This window comes from Halichoerus grypus, chromosome 1, assembly GCF_964656455.1.
Source record: "Halichoerus grypus chromosome 1, mHalGry1.hap1.1, whole genome shotgun sequence".
NCBI classification, from domain to species: Eukaryota; Metazoa; Chordata; class Mammalia; order Carnivora; family Phocidae; genus Halichoerus; species Halichoerus grypus.
Window position 1 is genome coordinate 196,732,784 of NC_135712.1, and position 22,282 is coordinate 196,755,065.

Genomic DNA, 22,282 nt, shown 5'->3' on the forward strand with positions numbered 1-22,282 from the left:
AGGCTAGGGTCCAAGGAAGCCCTCACCAGAGCGGAGCGTTTGAAGAGGCTTGGGAAGTTCAGCACAGCAGTATCAGCCTCTGGCATTTATTTGTACCACCCTTCGTCCTGCCACTTTCTCTTCCTGAAGCTTCCCGACAGACCTGTGAACCCAGAAGGGTAGGGCCACTTGTCCCCCTTTTACAACTGAGGTAACCGACGCCCAACTTGGACGCAGGGAAGAAGCGAATGGATCCAACCTCTGGAACAGCGCAAATGTCAGTCACGTCTCCAACACTCCACTCCACCCCACCCCACCCCAACCAGAGTACAGGAGTGGTCATTCAACCACCCAGGATAGTTGAATAGTTCTAGGGGCTAGGATGGATAGTTCTAGAGGCTGGGGATAACTGATGCCAAGATAGTTCTAGGGGCTGGGGAAATTGAGTGAACAAACCAAGGCCCCGCCCCCTTGGAGCTAACCAGGAACCGCCCCCCTCCAGGCTCCTCTCTCAGAGCCCAGGATGTGCTTGGGTGAGGCTGGTCTGCCCTTCCAGCTTAAGGTATTCTAGGTAACTCCCGGATCAAGTGTAAGCTCCTTGAACATAGGTTGAATCTTCCGCTCATATTTCTGAGGACCTACAAAGTACTCTCCTAGAGCCCCAAAGATCAAACTTTGCCCTCCTGAGAGGCCCAGTCTTGCAGTGGAGGGAGTAGGGGAGGGGACAACTATGCTCCTAAGCTTGGCTACAAGACAGGCTGGGCCAAGAGCTACCTTGGTGCTCCTGACAGGGAGGACCGATATTTGGAAGGGGAATCATCTTAGCGTGGATTCCACTACTGCACTAGCAAAGGGCAGACTGGGCACACAGAGGCCCTCGTAATCCTGTCTTCCTTTCCTACTACTTCACACAGTTCCTTCCACAGGCAGGAAAGGATGACCCTCACCCACAGGGCCAAGCCTGTCCTCAGCTGTCTGGGAGAGAGCTTTCTCTGGCAGAAAGAGCCAGCTGGCCCCTCACAGGCATTCAGGGCTGGGTTGGCAGGGTCATGGCAGTTCTGTTTTGCTTATGAACATCAAATACATGATCAAACCCTTTAGGTGCTCCAGGCAAGTGGGCTATACACTTGGGAGCATTTCCTATGGGATAAGAGCCAGTTCATGGTTCAGAGACAAGAGAGCTTCTGCCCACAGTTCTTTTGCCTGATCATTTTTCCTGTTTCTCAGAATCTGATGAGTTTCTCCCAGGAAACCATTGTACGGAGCTGTCCTTTCCTCATCTCATCCTCTCTGCTCACTTCCTTCGGGCTGGTTGGGGAATTCCAGAGGCCCACGTCAGAATTCAGGGTGTACCTTAGGAGCTTCACCACCTCTGCTGTGAATGGAGAGTCAGCCTGTGACTGAGGCTTCTGGCCATAAGCCCCCCTCCTCACCTTCATCTCTTTCGCCTCCCAACAGAGCAAGCCCAACCCTTGGCAGGGATCGCTGCAAGACCTCTGCTAGCCACCAGGAGGCAGCAGCCAAGACAAGCGGCCAAAAGGCAGTGTTCCTCTTCCCTCTTGAAGAGAGTAAGCAGACCTGTTCACCTAGCCATCTGCCCTACACACACTGCACTCCCAGTCCTCTCCCCCAATAGCATATATTCTCTCATGAGCCCAGACTTGGCCTTTGTCTCCTCCTGCCTTTCTCTGTCCAAGAAATCCCCACAAAGCCTCTTTAATTCTCCCTCAGTAAACTTCCAGAGACTGTTTCCCTAGGGCTCCTCCCCTTACAAGGGCCAAACTTGGGAGAGACAAAAAAGGTAGACTACCCCCACCTTCCTTTACCTCCTCATAGACCCACTAACTCGTGACAAATGGAGAAGGCATATGCAGTGTAAGATGGTCTGCAGATCCTGCCACCAGCCATCTCCCACCCGCTGGAGGCACTGATGCTGTACCCAATCCCCAGCCACCCAGTCTGGTTAGGGCTGCCCCAGCAGGACTTGCCGTGATTGAGGACCATCTAGCCTCAGGCCATTCTGAGTCAGTTTCACTGTTTGCTCTAGAGCCAGGAAATGTGGCCCTTTTCAGGGGAGCAAAGGCAGAAAAAGCCTAGTGAACCCCACCTGCAACGAAGCCTGCCAGAAGTCTGCCCTCTGAGAGAAGAGCTCTTTCCCTCAATGGACCCCCAGGAGACTTTCTGGCCCTCCCCCACCCCCCCCCAAGTGCCATCCCAGTGCCCACTATACTCTGTTATATCCCTTTCACCACCACCCAGCCAAACAGCTGTTCAGACAATTCCTTGATCAAACAACACTGCCTTCTTGAGTTTAAATTTTATTTTACAAAAAGAGAAATAAAGAAAACTGATAGGCAGTTATACTGACAATTGTTCTGTTGCTTTTTTAAAAAAGTGACATGAAACACAAGTAAAAATAAATACGTCATAGAAACAGCCAGTTGCCCAGTCTCTGGGGCAGGAGCACCTGCCCTGCTGAGAGAGGAGGGAAGCCCATGATCACACCAGCAGCTGGAGCACCCAGCCACAGATGCTCCTCAAAGCCAGTCGCAGCAGGTCCCAGGCCTCAGGGGGCGTCCTGAGGAAAGAAGACGGAAAACCAAAGCCAGGTGCCAGGTCCCTGGGGCCATTTCATATCCCCCCACTCCTCCCGGCAGCAGTGTGGCCTTAGTGGTTATCCATTGCGACCCCCTCAACCCACCTGGACCCCCTTCCCCTGACCCTTCTGCAGAGGGTACAGAAAAAAACCAGTCTTGGGCAGGCTGAGGGGGATTTTTCCCGTGAGTCCCCAGCCCACCCTGAGTAACAAAACCAGATAACAGTTTACACCCGTGTGCATAAGTGCACACTCTATCTCGCACGTACACACGTACGCACACACACTCAAGCGCACACACACTTGGGCTGAGCTCTCTTCCAGGAGGGTCCTGGGTCAGGTCACAGTATGAGGTCCCCTCTTCTGAATATCACCCCAGTAGTGGTAACAGAGTACCCAAATCTCCTCCAGCCCTCTGCACTAGACTCTGCAGCCTACCTGGCTACCTCTTCCCAGTGCACTGGATTACTACATCCAACCAACCTGTGAGAGGAAAGGGGCTGACTCAGGTCCCTGAAGAGTGAAGAAGTTGGACACTGCCTGCTTGGAAAGTTCATCGTTAAGACTTGGGTATTCATAAAAGGCCTAGGGCCAAGCTAGTGGCACAGAAGAGACATGAAGGGGTCACATCGGAACACACAGGGCAGAAGAGTCAGTAGGAGGGGACAGAGTGGAAAGCGCAGCATTCTCAGGCCTTGAGGTGCAGATTTCCTGGGAACAAGTCAGAGGAGGGCCAGAAAGTCTCCTGGGGGTCCACTGAGGGAAAGAGCTCTTCTCTCAGAGTAGGTTTATTGGGGAAGAATGACTTAACTGGGTGCACAGGAGGCCATGGCTCAGAAGGGAGACTGGTTTTCTGAGGAATCACAGGAAACTGGGAAGTGGGAGGAAGGGGGTCATGGCCAGGAACACTAGGAATAAGGAATGTAACCCCCCCCCCCCGACATTCCCCATGGGATGAGGACTCAGTTTCAGAGCAATGCCAGGCTTGAACAGACTGAGACAGAGGGCCTTGCTCTGCTGACAGCTTTGGGAGTGACAGTGTCTCACCCAGACTAAAGTTTGGTTGAGTGTTTCAACTTATCAGCAAAACTTTATCCCAGCTATTTGCTTCATGCCCTGGAGAGGGGAATTTCATATTTAGTTGTGAATCACAAGTATACAGAGAGATACCACACACTAATTCCTAGGGAAGAGAGTTCCAAGGACTGGAAAGAGATGCTCAAGAAGCACAACTTGAAGGGGGTGAGGACTTGGCAGATATCCAATGATCTGATCCAACATGGTTCACTTACTTTCTTACTGAAATGGCTACTTTGTCTCTGGTTCAATTTTTATCCACAACAATGTTAAGAAAAGGAAATTGAGTATCATTACAAATGGTAATCCTGAATCATTATGTAGTACTATATTCCCCTAGCCTGAGGATTTAGGCTAAACCAGATGGATGGGGCTTGAGAGGCCCTTGAAAACATTCTATGGAAGACAATGGTGAGGGAAAATGCTGAGGGGCCTGATCTACTGCCTACCCCTACCCCTCCCCACCCCATATCACCACCCTTCCCTTACTCAGGCCTGGATGGTGGGTGGAAGCCACCACCAAGTGTTTCTGATCAAAGAGGCTGTGAAACATGGTTCTTAGGCTCTGAGACATTTCCTGCTTCCCTCACACACATGCTCATGTTTGGTGTGCACGCACACTTGCCTACCAGCATACACAAAGAGACAGCAGAAAAGTCAGAAAAGTGTTTTTTAGATTAAAAAACAAAAACCCAAAGCATGAAACTGGTAGCATTCCAATTTCCCATGATCCCACCCCATACCCCCTATACAATATAAGCTGCACATATCAAAGAAAGCCTTCCCTAGCCAGGTCAGCCTCCCAAAACTATTGCCTCTTCTGACCTGAAGCAAGACCCAGCCCCTGGAATCAGTGGGTAGAGAACAGGTATGTGCTGCCTCTCAGAATACCCATTCACTTCCTGGTACCTTCAAAGGCCCATCCTTCCAGTGACTGGTTTCAATTCCTTGCTGATAGTTTCCAGATTCTCAGAGCCTGCTGCTGTGACTTCTTAGAGGTGAACACAGACATACTCCTCCTTCCCTAACACGACACACACACACACACACACACATACACACACACACATCTCTGGGATCCCAGTATTCCGGGGCCTTAGAGGCTATCAGTTGTAGCCCAGGTTGTGAGTGTGCTCTGCAAATCAGAGATCCAGGCTAGCTCACTCCTACTGCACCAGTCTCAAACCTGAGAGCCCACTCCAACTGAGTCCCTTCAGCATCCATTCCTGGGATGCATCTGGAAGAGAAAGCACTGGTTGGAACTGCTATTTTAAAATTATTAAAATAATTTGCATAGCTAAATTGTAGATCTAAGGCTTCTATGAGTAGGAGAGTTAAGTGTCTGACAGGGTACCTATGAAAAAAGAGAGTGAAAGCTCCTTAAGTTCCACTCTTGGTGCAACCAGACAGCACACAAACGTGCGCACGCACGCACACACACACACACACATACACACACACACACACACACACACACATGCATGCAGCCCCATCAGCCATCTCCTTGTCTCTTCTCTGGGGACAATACCCCAGAATGTGCTAAAGCCCTCCAACAATGGAAACAGGCTGGTCAGAAGGGTTGCAGAAGCAGCTACTACGAAGGGTGACCTGGCTAAGCTGCCTCCAAGGTTGGTAAGAGGCAGGTGCAGCAGCTGCTCAGTGAGGAGGGACCCATGAATAGGTGGCAAAACTCTAAAGCCAGACAGGTTTGTTCACCATAAAGAACTGCCTAGCAAAGTCTCAGTGGCAGGGGGAAAACGAGTCAATAGGAAGACAGCCAGTGTTTATGCTTAAAGACTAGATGCCCTGCCCCCCACCATTGGCAACAAGAAAGAGGAGACCCAGAATGACTGATGTATTTTTTTCAGACAAAGGCCAGACTTAAGACTCCTACAGAGGAAGGGCTGCTCTGTGTTCCTTCAAAGAGGACAGAGATAACAGACACCAGGCCCATAATGATCATCTGATAGGCTGGGGAGGCCAAAACACTTCCCAAAAGGAAATCAATAGTCTATTCTCTCAACCCAGCAGTCACCTATGTATGCACAGCTTCACTATTCAGACAGAGGGCCTGCCTCTAAGGTCATCCCAGGAGGACACAGCTCCAAATCTGGGGTCACTGACTTCCTAATAGCAAACTTCATGATCCCAAGTTTCAATCTCTGTGGAATGAGTCTCACCCCCACTAACTATCCAGTCACAAGATTCTCTGATCTTCCTGAGAGGCCATTTCCTGAAAACATAGTCATTTAGTGTAAACTTTGGTCAAGCCTAACTCTCTTTCCTTGGTCAATTCACCATCTACCTGGGATTTATTTACCCCTATGGGGTCTGGGAGATCTTAACATTTCCCTTCCTATCTCCTACCCTCCCCAAATCCACCCCCCCAAAAAAACAAGACACATGGAAAAGTCCAAATAATAAATAATTGCCCATAAAAAATAAATTAACATGGAGCTTTCTAGCAGGGAAGCAAAGGAAAGGAAAGGCCACAAGGACAGGCAGGTGGGGGCTCAGTTCCATCCTTGTGAAGGTCTATTCTGGTCACAATTCCCTGACCTCTTGCTCACACACCGCAGTATCCCCATCCCAGCCTCTGCACACACACAATCTCACACCCTGGGAAGGGAGATCTGCTCAGAGACAACCACTGGGGAAAGACACAGAGATTGGTAATGCCCATTTTCTCTCATAATTTCCCCCAAATTCCAAAATAAACGCAGCTATGAAGACCAGGGACTTGGATTAGCTGGGCCTTCTCTTCACCCAACTAGAAGGAAACTTAAGGGTTCCATGGCTCTTCTCCTGGGCTCATCCCGATGTTCATACTAATAGTTGCCATGAACCACCACACTCTGATTTCCATTTAAAAACAATAAATTCATTTTTTAGTTTCCCCCTTCATCTTTCCCACCCTCCCCTCCCACCACCACCCCTGCTCTGTTACATACACATACAGACATAAACATAAAAACACACACACACACACACACACAAACATACATACCTGGTCTGCTTCTTTCCTGCCCCTAAAAGGACTCCACTTCACATGAAATCTCAATCTGTTCTCCCCGCCCACCCTTCACTTACCCTTCTTCCCGCCCCTCCCCTCTCTAGGCCAAGCTAAGTCACCCAGTAAGGCAGCTCTCTTGGGAGAGAATGTTCCCAAAGACAGAAATGGGATGTGAGCTTCTACACCCAGATGGCAAGCAAGCAAGCACACAGCATAAGCAAGGCAGGCAGGAAGAGAGGCAAGCTGCCCTGCCCCTCCATTCCTGTTTTGGGTCCCTGATTTCCCGCTATTGCTGCTCTGTTGGTTTTTTTTTTTTTTTTTTTTGCCTCTTTTGTTAAACAGCAACAGAGCCCTGCCATTGTGGTCAACCACCTTTCTTTGTCCTCTTCCTTTTCCCTCCTGCCAAGTGCCCTATTCTCAGAAAGCCCAGATTGCTGCCTTTCAGCTTGGTGGGCAACCTGCCAGGGGCCCCAAGTGAGGTGGAGAGGGGCTCCCCAGCTATTTCCCAGTGACCTCTATCACATCATCGTCCTTATCCTCATCATCATTGGAGCTGAACCCCACCTCAGCAACCTCATGAGAGTCAAATGGAGGCACCTGGGACCGGAGGAGGCCGCCAGCTGGGTAGCCTGCATGTGGGGACATGTAGCCTGGGTAGACAGACATGCCCCGTGAAAGGTTGCTGGGTAAGACAGGGGAAGGAAAAGGCGCGAACATCCTCGGCTCAGACAGGAGTGGCTGTGAGAATGGGAGTGAGTAGTTGGGTAGTATCCCTGGAACAGAGGGGTTGAGCATGAAGGTGGGGTTGCTGGCAGTGACTGAGGTAGCCGTGGAAGAGGAACTGACGGGGCCTGCTGGCACCAGAGGGTCAGTAGTCACTGGAAACACCAGGCGGGCATCTGCCAGCAAATTGGACAGCTGGTAGTAGGAGGGGGTACTGCCCATAAACAAGGAGTTCTCCCCAGCCTGGGAGGTGAAGGGAGCGGTGAGGTTATGATTTAAGGAGACGGGTGGCATGGCAAACCCGCCAGAAACTGGATACCCGTGTTCATATGGCTGCACGGGGGCTGGCAGGTGGCCCTTCCTGGACCGCCGGCGGGCTGACTCCTGGGCAGCAGGTGGTGTGGCCAACTTTCGCTTATGGCCCCGTAAGTCCAACACTGGGTTCCTGTCACCACAGGGCTGGCCGGTCACCAAGAGGGAACTATTGAGGCAATGACCCCCATGTCGAGGTTCAGTCCCGAGAGCTGTCCCAGGAACAGCACTGCTGTCCACAAGTTGGCCCGGGGGGCCAGGCAGGGCGGCATTGGAGCTTGGGGAGCTCTGTTGGGATTCCCTGGCGGCAGCCACATCTGCATACTGCTGGAGCTCACTGATGATCTCCGGGCTGTCTGGAGAGACGGGCCTGGCCAGCCCCTCAGGGTCAGGAGCTTTGGGTGATGAGGCACTGTGTCTGCCGTTGCTTGTGGACTCGAGAGAAGGCCCCTGGGAACCTGAAGAATAAAATGTAGGTAACTGAGGACCAGAATGACCAGGGAGAGAAGGAGGGTATAGGAAAAATTTCATTAAAAAAATAATCTTGTCCTGTGGTCCCCCAAATTCAAAAAGTCTGATGTCCAAACAACATCCTCCAGGCAACTTTTCCCAGTCACAGAGAAAGAAATCCTTTGATCTAGGAAACAAGACATGTAACTTCTCTGCACCCCAGTTCCCTAAACTGTGAAACTTGACCAAGGTGAATCCTAGGAAATAATGAATATGAAATGCTAAAAGATCATTCTAATAACTAGCTGGATTCCTTCTGAGAAGGGGCAGAGACAGCCAGTGACCAGGATGGGAGAGAAAAGGAAAATGAAGGTTAATTTTTTTTTAAGATTTTTAAAAAATTATTTATTTATTTGAGAGAGAGAGAGAGAGCACAATCAGGGGGAGTGGCAGAGGGAGAGGGAGCAGCAGACCCCCGCTGAGCAGGGAGCCCGACGTGGGACTTGATCCCAGGACCCTGGGATCATGACTCGAGCCAAAGGCAGATGCTTAACGACTGAGCCACCCAGGTGTCCCGGAAAATGAAGTTTAAAAAGTGGTCCATCCTGGTTTAAAAACAAAACCAAATCCACGGCTGTGAAAAATGACTAGGACAAGTGGGGATACGGCCTGGATAGTAGGTAATATTATGGAGTTGTAAGCTTTTGTTTTAGTGTGATAATGGTGTTGTGGCTAGAAGGAGAATGGCCTTATTCTTAGGAGACATGTGCTGAAGTATTTAAAGGTGAAGTGACATGACATCTTCAACTTCCAGATAGTTCCAGTAAGAGGAAGGGAGAGACAGAAGAAAGTTTACGAGAACAGTAACAGTCACTGGATGACTAGATGCGGGGTACATGGGTGCTATTCTTTCAACTTGTCTGTAGGTATGGAAATTGCCATAACAAAAATTGGGAACAAGAGCAGTGTAGTGCTCATACTCCATGGCAGGAGGATAGATGAGAGCCACTCCTGTAGAGGGGAACCTGGCCAGACCTCTTAACACCGTTAATGTGCCACACATACACTCTTTGACCTGCTCTCTCTCTCTCTCTCTCTCTCAAGTAAATAAAGAAATCTTAAAAAAAAGAACGAAGAAAACTTATGTATATATATTTAACACAGAGACTCACACACACACACAGGTGCACACATACATACCGGTATATATATAATGTATCTCTAAAAAAAGTAAATGAGAGCAGCACCACCAGAAAGGAGCAATAGATGACTGGGTGCTTGGGGGAGGGGGAAGAACTTACTTTTTACTTTACCCCCCTTATACCTTTTGAATTATGAACCATGTACACATTATTCAAAAAATAAATTAATTACAAACCAAACCAAAACAAATAAAAATGTGCCGTGTAGGTCAAAAGAAAGTAAAAGCCACTATACCTGAGGCAGCCATCCGACCATCTTCCGGGACCTTCGGTTTGCCAGTTGCCCGGACAGCAAAGATCCGCCCGTCACTGGTGCGGATGTACGTCCCTAAGAAGAAAACAGGAGGAAGACTGCTAGGAGCCAACATGCAATCAGCCAACTCTGGGAAACTCCAGGCTTAGGCACCATGGGCTGGGAAACAGCTATAAAATTAGGTCTCACACCCTCTCTCAAGACCCCTGAAATGGCAAGTGTAGTGGCTGAGCTGTGGACCCGATGTTATTCATTCATTCCACAAACAGGGCACAATTACCACATATGAGGCATTGTCCTAAACACTGAAGAACACAGACAGAAAAGGGCCCTGTCTCATGGGGAGGAGACAGACAATGATGCCAGAAAATACTGGGAAAGGTTAATGCAATGGAAGAAATAAACGGGATGCTGGGAGAGAGTAAGTTGGCTGCCTTGGTTCTGGGCAAAGTACTCTGGCAAGGGTCCTCCTCTTGATCTGGGAGGAAAGAGCCTCATTGCCTCAACACCCTTTTCTCCCTTGGTAAGAATAATTCAAGACCAGCATTCTATTCCCACAGGGCACTAACCTACCTTCTCTGTCTTTTGATCAATCTCCTGGAAGGTCAGGGTTGCCTCTAAGTCAGAGGTCAGCAAACATTTTCTTAAAGGGCCAGTGAGCAAATATTTTTGCCTTTGTGGGCCAAAGTGTTGCAACCACTCAACTCTGCTACTATAGCATGAAAACAGCTGGGGTTGGCTGTGCTCCAAAGATCTTTATTTACGGACACTGAAATGTGAATTTCATATAATTTTCAGGTTCCACAAAATATTATTCTTTTTTTTTTTTCCAACCAATTGAAAATGTATAACCCATGCTTAGCTCATAGGTACAGAAACAGGAAGCAGGCAGGATTTGGCCCATGGGCCATAGTTTGCTAACCCATGCTCTAGGCTAGGAAGAGCCTAGTAAGGGGGCTGGGTATAATCTCTGTGTGTCATGTGCTTCATGGCATCTTTTCCCTGAGCCTAAAGGTACTTTGACCCAACAGAGGCTAGGGTAAAATCTCCTTGCTAAACAAAGAACCTCAGGGAGCCTCATACAGTAAAGGATGATATGAACGATAGGCTCAGATTACATCCTGACAATGTCCAGTCCAGAATTCTCATCCCAGCAATCTCATCTCCCTCTGTAAGGGGGCCACAGGCAGCAGACTTTTTAAATTACTACACTCAAGGGGCGCCTGGCTGGTGTAGTTGGTTAAGCATCCAACTCTTGGTTTGGCTCAGGTCGTGATCTCAGGGTCCTGGGATCGAGCCCTGCACTGGGTTCCACACTCAGCGGGCAGTCTGCTTAGGACTCTCCCCATCTCCCTCTGCTCCTCCCCCACCCCTCTCTAAAATAAATAAATAAATCTTAAATTACCACACTCAAAATATCTGTCATGCAACCCACATATACTAATTCATCCACCCAACACACTTCCTAGTTGGAGACCTCCACCCCACTCTGAGCAAGTAGGCAAGATGACACAACAACATACATGTTAGTTTATAATCCATTCCACAGCTCCTTCCCTCCACTTTTGGTCTCCCTGTGTGTAGTTTAAATGCCAGGCACTAAGCTTTTGATGGGTAAGGTATCTATCTCGAATAAACAAATTGCACCTATATGACACAGCTACTAGCTAAACAACTAGATAAGGAACCAGGCTGTCCCCATCCATGAAGTTCCCCTTTTAGAAATCCCAGAGTAATCCAGAAAACTGAACCTCGAGGGACCCTGCTTTTCCCTTCCCATGCCCTAATTCCAGCTCTTATGTTTTAAATTCACCAATGAAGAGTAAACCCACAGAACTCTAACCACCCCAACTCCTGGACTCTAACAGAGCCCCAAGTCTTCTCTCCCTCTCTCTCTCTCTCTTTACCCATCACCTCACTGTGTGGCCCTGGGGTGCTATGTACCCTCCAGGATCTGTGAGTAATAAACCTTATTTTTTCAAAGTTCACTGATGGTTTAGCTGAGGTAACATCTTGCAATCATAGTAAGAACCACAAGTGCCAGTCCAGCCGTGACACTGGCTCTGACAAATGTCTGTGGGGGCTTGCCACAATTACTAGGTGAGTGGTGAGGAACTTCTAGCTGATAGCATCACTATCAACAGGCTGAGACTGACACAAAACACAGCGTCTATCCAAACCCACCTCAGGATTCTCCATAAAAACAATGGCAAATATGGGAATGCATGGACCCTAACTCTCTTCTTTTAAGCCACTGACAAATCTCTTTTGGGCCCACCCCAACTCTGCTAAGCTCCTAGAAATGTCTTTTTCTCATGCTTCTCCTACATGTGACACTCTATAGGATAATTCCTATCCTTCCTCCAGCTCAAGCCATATATATTTCTTCTGCTTCTCAGCCCCACACTCTGAACCAAAGGTAGAGGATGGGCATCTTAGTCAGGCTCTCACCTTTTGTCCCACGGATGATGTGGATGCTCTCACCAGCATTAATTCTTGCCTGTACATCTGTGGAGCTGTTGAGTCCAGGAATAACAATATCTAGTGAAGACAGAGACCTCAGATTTAGATTACCTGACTGAGAGGGAAAGAAGATGCAAAGTCCACATCCACCCCTGTTCCTCAGTGGCTTCCCTAAAGCCTCTCAGTAGAGTGGAGGTCTGAACTAAGGAGGATGGGGCAAGCAGGGCCTCCTCTCGCAGCTGTCTAGCAAAGAATACTAGGAAAACGAGAAACTTCTTAGAAATCCAATCATCTTTCTGATCAATTTCCTTTCATTTAATTAAAAATTCATAGAGTTTTAATTTGGAGAAAGTTCTAGTTCAGATGGTTATTTCTATGTTTGTTTATTTTCTTCCCCCCTAAGCTATCTGCATCCATCTGCTCCACATCACTTTAGGCCCCAAAAGTGGCCTCATCCTCTTCCTTGCTGGCATTACTCCACACCTAACTAAAGAATAAAAAGTATGTTCAAGAATCAGCAGAGAAGTAGGATCTCAAGGGGCTCTCTTTTTGTTTTTGCCCATTTCACAATGATTTTGCAATGGACCCACATTATTTTCATACTCAAAAAAACAAGATATTTTTATTAAAATTTATGTACCATGAATATTTCTAGATAATACAATGAAACACAGCTCCACGAAATGCTTTCCTTCCCAATTACCCTGAATCACAGAACCAATCGCAGAGACAGACAGGCTGCCAGCCTCCTACCACAGGCCCACTATGCTCAACCTGTATCAAACTCACAAAGAAAGAAGCAAGTGACTTTCAGGTCTTCTAATTAAGTAGGGAGGTTGACAGTCATCCTTTATACCCAGCTGACCCTATAGTCAGGCAGGACTCAACACATTCACACCTCTCTCAGACCAACCCTGTGTCCCAGTGACATTTCCACAATCTCTGCAGTGCTCACAGTCTATCCCACACATCACATTTAAGAAAACCCAGTACTATAACCCAGTGTTATAATTCTTAAGATATTCCATTAGAATGCAAATTCCTCAAGATCAGGGACTATCTTCTCTATTTTTACCCACAGTGCTAACGTAGTAAGGCCCAGAATACAAAAGGTGTTTAATAAATACTTCCTGAATGAACAAAGTAAAGGGACAGGCAGCCCTGGAAGAGGACCTAGGAGTTCCCAACCTGTTGTGGTGACCACCTTCTGCACAAGGACCCCCGCACGCTGCAGGTAGTTGATCGGGAAGTTCATAGCTGGATTTGTGCTGGAGGCAGAGCTTACACTGCCTCCCAGTGGGACATGCCGGGGCATCATGGGGATGGGAGTGGACTGCACAGGACGAACACTGGCCACAGGCTTCTCATCACTCTTCAGTGTTGGCTGCCTGTGAGGGAAGGACAAACACACTAAGAGTTCGGCAGAAGAGCCCTTACTTACTGTTCTGCAAAGGCTGCAGAGCTTCTCCAGATTCCCCCATTCTACAGCCTCACTTGCTGCTGAGAAGGATCAAAGAACCTGCAGAGTATGGCCAGTTCAAAAGGAGACTAGGGGCAGGACCAAGATCAAATGGCAGCAAGGGATAAAACCTCTTAGATTCTAAGAAGAATCAGATGTTGGTAGGATAATACCTTTTTGGAGATGTGAGGTGACATTTACTCCTTTAGAATTTGGACTGTTTATATACATTAGGAATTAGTCCTTGAGGGAAGTTTGGTAAAGATGCAATAAGGGAGGAAAAGTTCTTCAGAACACAGTGCATGCCAAGTTGAAGACAAATAGGTGGAATTTTCCTCCTCACCCAAGTAAAAAGGGCCACGTGATGCCACACATTCAGGTGATCTTGAGAGAGCATCTGTCCAACTTCAACCATCTTTACTCTCTGGAACCTCAAGTTTCTGTAAGTAATGCAGACACCTCTCTCTCTTCCATATTACCTTTCATTGGGCTCCTCCAGGGGCCAGTGTCCAAAGTGCCCCTCTAAGTCATGACTACCACAAAAGCAGTGGCCACCAAAAAGCTGTTCACAGAATCCAGGCTTCTGAATGGCACATGGCCATCGCCAGCCTGAGCACACTGGCTGTGCATGTCTTATGCCAGCATGCCAAATGGTCAGTGACACACTCCTCATTCTCCACCTTCTTTTCAACTGGACGTTGGTACCTTGAGAAAGCTACTCCTGATTTAAGATTTTTTTTCAATAAGCTCTCTAAAGTTTCGTGCCTTTGGTCTTTAGTTTTGGGGGAGAACTTCCTTGGATTGGTATATTCTTCTACCTGACTGAAGAACATTGCTCTGAGGTTGCTATAGGCACCTTTGGGCAGCCCTCTGGGCCCTGTCTGGACTCCCACATTCCCAGATAGGCCACATAGCACCCCAAGTTCACCACGTCTGGGTCCCTTTTCCTCAATCTGCCCAGGGTGGCTTTTCAGGAGGTAGGGGCTCTGGTCAGATGTCAGTAGGACTCTCCCCAGGATCCAAAGTCAAATCAGGGTAAAAGTCAGGAAAACAGGAACCCAGCCCAAGCCCCCTACTCTGGAGGAGCTGAAGCGAGGAAATTGGGCAGGAAACCCTCCTCACATACACCCAGATGGGATGAGGAATCAGCAGGATCATAGTATGGCTCATCAAGTATTGTGAGAGGCTAGTGCCTCCCACGGGGCCAGAGGTGGACCAGAAAAGGAGCTGACATCGCCTCAGAGACCAGCCCATTTGTCACATCTTCCCCCAACATGGCTTTTCTCCCACTGAGTTCAGGCTTTGTCCATTCCTGTTGTTACATGGGAAAGGCCAGAAAAGAGAACAAAAGGGGTGGAGGACAAGAAAGGAGAACATTCCCAGGCAACAGTATCCTGGAAAATGACACAGAAATAAAGTCTGAAGGCTTTGAAATAGAATAACGTTTTTCTTGAAAGCAACTTATACTTAAAAAGTAGCAAATTTACTCACCAAATATTAGAGTCTTCCATAAAATTTACATGGTTTCAGCTCCTTTAGAATCTCATTTATCAGGTTTTTTTTTTTTTTTTAACATGGAATCTTCATAAGAAAAAAGTTTTAGGGCACCTGGGTGGCTCAGTCGGTTGAGCGTCTGCCTTCGGCTCAGGTCATGATCCCAGGGTCCTGGGATCGAGCCCCACATCGTGCTCCCTGCTCAGCCAGGAGCCTGCTTCTCCCTCTCCCTCTGCCCCAGTTCTCGCATGCTCTGTTCTTGCTCAATCTCTCTCAAATAAATAATCTTCTTTAAAAAAAGAAAAAAGTTTTAAATCCCCCTCAAATAAAATAATAATCTTTAATTCAAGATAATAAAAAAATTTTTAAACAAACCACTCAATCAGGCGGCTAATCTGGTAAGGCCTATGAGGTACTTTGTCTTGAAATGAAAAAAAAAAAAAATTAAACACAGATAAAGGTAATTTCTTACAGAGAGCCTCTCTCTTCACTCAGCAATTGGCTTCCAATGTGTTCATACTCTGAACAGTTCTAGAAGTTGTACTCAAGAAAAAGATTTTTTTCCTCAGGATCGTGGCACAACCACGGAATCAAATCCCATTAAGAGTAGGAGAATTCCTTGACTGCAATCCAGGACTCACAAAAGACTTGGCCTTCACCCTTGAACTTCACTGCTTAAGCAAGATCTAGGCCCAAGGCACTATGGATATGAAGGCAGCGGTGTGGGAGGGTTGGGCCTCTGTGTCTTAGAAAGCTGCACCTTCTCCAGGAGTTCAGAAAGACTCTTCTAAGGCACAAGGCCAGTGGCTCACTCTTCCAGCCAGAGCCACTACTTAAAACACCAGGGCTGCTGAACTGCTTCGGCACCTCATCCAAGAGCAGAACCTGTCAGTTCACAACAGCCAACGAGCAAGTTGTAGGCTTTCCCTTTGTTTAAAAACAGAACCAGTCAAAAGGTTTGGGCCTGGCCCAGCAGCAGACCTTCCTCCCATTTCAGTGACTCACCAGTTTCTCTGACTGAAAGCAGGGATGCTGGTCAGGCTCTGGTCACTGGCAGGGTAATACTGCGCATATGACGGGCGGGTGTAGGGGACGGATGTGCGCTTGTCTTCCTCATAGCTTTTCTTTGCTGCTTTTTTCTCAGCCTTGGTCAGCTTGTGATCCTTTCGGTTAAGGAGCAATGACTCATGCTCAAAAGGCTCCTGGGGACACAGGAGGATGTTGATTTAATTACCACTCTTTGTGCCAACATGACTGAAATACAATGAGGCTTCCTCTGAAAACAAAAAAGGGCTATCTCCAGCACTTGCAAAGAGCCTGCTCACAGACACACAGGCAGGTTTACTGTCTTTTTGTCAAAAGTATAATTCACAACTCTAACCCAGCCACACCTTTACAAAACCCAAGTCTGCCTTCTATATCAAAAGGATGGGAGCGTTCAGAGAATTAACAGACTACATTTCTATAATTTTCCCCCTTCTTTCTGCTAGGAAAAACTCACACTGGCCAAATTATTCCACATGGCTGAGCTGAGCACTCCTAGGACAAGACTGGGGTGGGAATAGGTGGTTGGGGGACTGCATGTGGCAAGGAGAAGAATGAGCTTAGTTCAAGTCCTCTGCATGAAACAAAACCTCAGATAAGCCTCCCTCCAGGTTCTCACCTTGGTGATGAGGTGAGGGTACTTCAGACAGGCAAGTTGCAGGACTGGCTCCTTGATCCCCTTTATGTTCAAGGATGCTTGGGGAGCTGGCTCCTTCTCAACAAAGTGCAGTAGGTTCTCCACCTCTTTCCGGGTAAAGTTCAGCATTGGATTAAGATCATCTACCACTCGATCTAGAAGGGAGAAGACATGGAGAAAGTCACTACACGGCTGAGAAGACTACAAAAGCACAGCTACACAGATTGGCAGAGAGAGAGGTTGTGGGGGGCATAATTGTCACTGATATCTAAACTATCTCAGGCTATCCCATATTTCAAAGTCAAAGACCAGGTGTGAGGCCCTGGTGAAATGGAAATACCAAAAAAGAAACCTGCACACCTAGCTCAGCTCTTTTCATTATACCTGCCCTCGACAAGTTGAGGTCAACCCCATCTTAAAGCAATTATTTTTTTTTCTTTTTTAAATATTTTATTTATTTATTTGACAGAGAGAGACAAAGAGAGAGAGGGAACACAAGCAGGGGGAGTGGGAGAGGGAGGAGCAGGCTTCCCGCTGAGCAGGGAGCCCGATGCAGGGCTCGATCCCAGGACCCTGGGATCATGACCTGAGCAGAAGGTGGACGCTTAACAAATGAGCCACTCAGGGGCCCCTTAAAGCAATTATTTGAATCGGAATGAGATGGGAGGAACTGCTTTCTGTGATTCAAAGCCTACCTGTGTTCCCACAGCCTGCCCCTGTCCTCCCACCACTGATACAATAAGGATAGTATTGAGCCTGAAAGATGCCCCACCTGACATGCCCTGCTTGGAAATCTGACGGTCATAGATCTTCTTTTCAAGGGTGAAATCAGCCACAAGGCGATAAATGTGACAGGGCTTTTTCTGGCCATAACGGTATACCCGACATACTGCCTGGGCATCATGGCAAGGGTTCCAGGAAGCATCAAACACCACCACTCGGTTGGCACCGATCAGATTCACACCCAAGCACCCGGCCCTTTAAAACACAAGCCAACGATCACAGAACTTTTAGTTATTAAAGACAGATTTTAAATTGGTTTCACTCTGTGACTCCTGCCCCAGTATTACCTCCTTTGTCCTAAGTACAACACATTGGAGGATTCTACTGTCCTGCCGATGAACAGTACATTCCTCAAGCACTGAAAAATATGCCCTGAAAATCCAACACAGAAGTATCTACCAGCTCAGAAAGAAAACCCACTCTCCACTCCTCTGTAACAGGTAAGGCCCCTGCATCCTGGCCACAGAGTAATGTCACTTGAAGGGAGACGTCTGCATGCAGATGTTTCTGGTGTGTTTAGTCTACCAGCCTTGGAAAATGACTAGTTCATACCCATCAAGGGCACTGTGATGGCAGAAAGCAGCACAGCCTTCAAACTGCTTGGCATGACAAATATTACTACCATCAGTCTTTTACAGTTACATTACACTTTCTACCTTTTTTTTTTTTTACACTTTCCACTTTTTAAAGCACTTTCACATTAATCACATCATCTAAGGCTCAGAACACTCCTGAGAGAAAAAGCTAATTATGCCCATTATTAATGAAGGTCTCAAAGAACTTCATGACACTATCACGATTACCCTCCTAACACAACTTCATTTTGGGGTCTCCTCTCTGACCTCAAAAACAAGTCACATACCTGAGCAGATCTCTTCTGACAGAACTCTGATGAGTCTTCGGGTATCTGCCTATGTGACCAACTGCCCTGAACACAGCCCTCTGACCTCCCCTCTCAGGATGCACTCACCTTGTGGACAGAAGGAACAGCCAGGTGGTGAGGTTGCTGGGATCATTGAACTGATTAATGAGCCGCTCCCTCTCAAAGGCAGGGGTGCTACCATCTAGCCCTAGGAGAGAAGAAAAACCACAAGAAATGGACAGATGAGGGCAGGGGTACACAGCAAAATCACTGGGCAAATGTGTTTTAAAAACGAAAGAAACAAATACACTACAATACCCAGATTCCACTCCCTTGGACATTCCATGGGTCTACAGTGAGACCCAGACACCTATAATTAAAAATACCCCCATGTGCAACAAGAATTATAAACTATGTTTCTCCCTTTAGTATTTTAGGTCAATTCTAAGGCCAGGGTTCCTAGACTTCAGGGGGCATAAGAAGAATCACCCTAAATAGGGAAGCTTGGTAAACACTGGCTCAGGGTGACCTCTCTGCCTCAGACCTGTAAATCCTGGTGAGTGCAGAAGGAGCAAGAGTTCTGTTTTGATATGGATGATGTCCCTCCATCAGGAATTTGCATTGTTAAAAGCTCCTATGATTAAGAACTTGCTCTAAGGAGACATTAAAAGGAATAGATCTGGAGCAGTGGGACAGGGCATATGGTTGAAAAGAGGGAAGTTCAAAGGAAGAAGAAAAAGTAACCTTCAGTTAAGAAGAAGCATGAATAAGAGAGGAGGGGGGCTACATTTGTCACCCCAGAGAAAAGGGCGAAACTAAGGAGATGAAACACCACATGGAGAACTGGATTGCTACCGTTATAGGAAGCCTTAGTTTAATTGCCTGGTACTAGAAGCTCTCTCAGTTGACACCCAACCTACCTTTCCAACCTGAGTTCCCACAATTTCCAAGCACAGCTCAGCACTGACTCACTGGGCAAGCCTACAGTCAACACAAGGCTGTGGGCTAGACCCTGTGCTGGGGGTCTTCCTACTAGCCCCTGTCCCTCCATTCTCTAAATACTACCTTTAGGCCACTGCTTCTCAACAAGGGTGATATCCCTGTCCCCACATCCTACAGGGGACATCTGGCAACGTGTGGAGACATTTTTGGTTATCACTAGGTGGACGCCACTGCCACCTAATGAGTAGAGACCAGGGACGCTGCTAAACATCCTACAATGCACAGGTCAGCCTCCCTACAAAAAGAATTATCTGGCCCAAATGTCAGTATCTGGACAGTAAGCACCTGAAGTTAGTATTTCTCAACTTTTGTTTTTCATTACTGCCCTCTTAAGGAGCCTTTTTATACATTTTTCCCCCAATCAACATTACCCTCAAGAATTTTTAAATACCACAGATATACTGTATATGTTTATTTACTGCATGCCTATTTGTGCTCTATACTTTTGAAAAGTTAAAAAAAAAAAATTTGTCCCCTCAAGAACTAATTTTCACCCCTTTAGGGACACTATCTCCACTATAGAGAATGCATGATCTGAGCTTATTTATATTCACTCTGCTCCTTCTTCCTAGAATGACCTTTGGGCCACACTAACTCTATATATTTAAATTCTCCCCATCTTTCCAAGTCTACTGCAAGTTCCACCTCCTCCAGGAAGCCTTCTCCAACCATCCTCCCCGCAATGATTCTGTTCTCCTTAGAACCTGTTAGGGCACTCGACCAGTGCTACTTTGTATTTGTCCTGGAGTTGTCAGATGAAGACAAGGCTTATGCCTTCTACTTCTCGGCTCTCCCCTATCTTGCCCAAGCTTCCCAGCCCCTAGTATAATGCCTCACACACAGCAGCTTGCTCTCAATATCTCCTTGCTCCTTGGCTACTCCAGATACTCCTATGCATTTGATGGAGAACAGAGTAGAAGATAAAAAGGCAGAGAAAGAAAGAGAACCCTTAAGGAGACCCTGCCAAGACTCCAGCAACAAAGCAGCAATGAACTCACGGAAGTAGCTGACGTTTCGAACCCACTTCTGTCCTCCTTGCCCATCAGCACCAGGTAGACAGGGCACTTCTCGTTTCCCTAGGAACTCCTCGATGAGAGCCAAGGTGGAAAGGCTCTGGCTGGAAGGGACAACATTTGGTTCAGAAGGCTCACAGACCCAAGGGAATCTTGTTCCCCAATGGGCTCACCACCATGTGCAGCCTTCTGACAGTGGGAGCTTCCAGAACCTGTACCCATGAGGTAACCCCACAAAGAACCACCAAGGGTGTTCTCCCTAGCTCATAATGGGAGCAGAGTCATCTATACACTTATTGTCAGCACCCCACTAAATCTGCTACCCTATTACTTCCTCAACTGAAAAATTCCGGGGTTTAGCTCAGTGCATAGTAACAAACAGCATCAGCTTTAAAAACTAACATTACATGAATATACATAAGATCTAATTATAGGTCACAATCAATATTATGGGTCTTACTAAGGAGACAGAATCACTTGGCTACTTTCAAGTTATACAGAGAGGCAGTCTCCTCAGAAGTGATAACTTGAAATGGAACACTAGACTCCCCCAGTTAGAATCACTGGTATCCTCTCAAAGTGTGTCACCCATGGAAACCCTCACTCTGCGAGGCTCCCAAGCCAGGCTCCTGCCATTTAGCTCTCATTGGAGCATAATCTAGTCAGAACAACAACAAAAAAAACAATCAATTTTATATCTGTTTCCCTGAGGAGTCAGGTCTTGATGGACATCACAGTTCTGGCCAGACTGAGAATGTGACTCTGGAACAAATCACATTAACTTATTTGACTTTATACACAAAGCATAAAAATAAATACATAAATACATAAACAAATAATTTTTTTTTAAAGTAAGTTACACACTCAACGTGGGGTTTGAACTTAAAACCCTGAAAGTAAGAACTGCATGCTCTACTGACTGACCCAGCCAGGTGCCCCCACAAAAATCTTTTAATTAAAAAAAATAAAAATAAAAGCTGGGGAAAGACCAAAGCACATTAGACCAGAAGTCAGCAAATGTTTTCTGTAAAGGGCCAGATAGTAAATATTTTTAGGCTTTGTAGACCACATACAATCTGTCAAATATTCTTCTTCTTTTTTTAAAAAACCCTTTAAAAATGTAACAACTAGGTGCCTAGGTGGCTCAGTTGGTTGAATGTCTGACTCTTGATTTTGGCTCAGGTCTCTCTTTTGGCTCTCAGGGTCGTGAGAGTGAGCCCCACGTTGGGCTCCATGCTTAGTGGGGAGTCTGTTTGTCCCTCTCCCTCCCCCTCTGGCTGCCCCACCACCACCCAGCTTGCTTACATGCACACTCTATCTAAAATAAATAAATAAAATCTTAAAAAAAAAAAAAAATGTAAAAACTAGCTCTCAGGCAGGCCACAGGCCAGATCTGACCTGGGCCATAATTTGAAGGATTAGACTATGACCTCTGATGTCAGTATTCCCCAATGTTTAAATTGTTCTCTGCAGAGAAATCACATTGGGCAAAATAAGAAACTCCAAGAAAGAGATGAAATGCAAGAAGGTCCTCACCAGAAGCACTGGGCTGCAGAGGCATGAAGAAAAAAAAGTAGGGGGAGTTGTGGCGACCCCAGACGGTCTCACTCTGTAGGGGCTGTGTCACTCTACTACAGATACACAATGTCATAGGGGAATTTCTCTTCCTACCTGAACACGAGAATCTTATCCCCAAGCTTCACACTTTCCTCAATCAGGTGGAAAAGCAGTACCATCTTGGGAGAGTTCTCTAAGACCCCAGTCTGGTAATTAGTCAAAAGGTCCTTGGCCTGCAAGAGAGAAATGAGGCAGCTTACAGCAGGTCCATGCCAGAACACTAGATATAAAATTCACTCCTCCCAAAGCAGAAGCTCATGGACAACTTTATAATGCCCCGCAGAGACCTTGGCAGTACAGTAC

At 47.1% G+C, this 22,282-nt stretch overlaps 1 protein-coding gene across 3 annotated transcripts in view; it reads right to left on the reverse strand.

The window, feature by feature from the left end:
- Positions 1–6,958: 6,958 nt before the first annotated feature.
- Positions 6,959–22,282, reverse strand: part of RAD54L2 (RAD54 like 2) — a 107,964-nt gene continuing 92,640 nt past the window's right edge. For all 3 annotated transcript variants that reach the window (XM_036074900.2, XM_078077653.1, XM_036074899.2), the window contains 10 exons: positions 22,034–22,152; positions 20,348–20,466; positions 18,456–18,555; positions 17,475–17,680; positions 16,685–16,857; positions 16,027–16,223; positions 13,257–13,456; positions 12,057–12,146; positions 9,588–9,680; positions 6,959–8,158 (listed from right to left, as the gene is read on the reverse strand). In XM_036074900.2, coding sequence (XP_035930793.1) covers positions 7,164–8,158; positions 9,588–9,680; positions 12,057–12,146; positions 13,257–13,456; positions 16,027–16,223; positions 16,685–16,857; positions 17,475–17,680; positions 18,456–18,555; positions 20,348–20,466; positions 22,034–22,152 — 2,292 coding nt within the window. In that variant the 3' untranslated portion in view covers positions 6,959–7,163. The remainder of the gene's footprint in view (positions 8,159–9,587; positions 9,681–12,056; positions 12,147–13,256; positions 13,457–16,026; positions 16,224–16,684; positions 16,858–17,474; positions 17,681–18,455; positions 18,556–20,347; positions 20,467–22,033; positions 22,153–22,282) is intronic.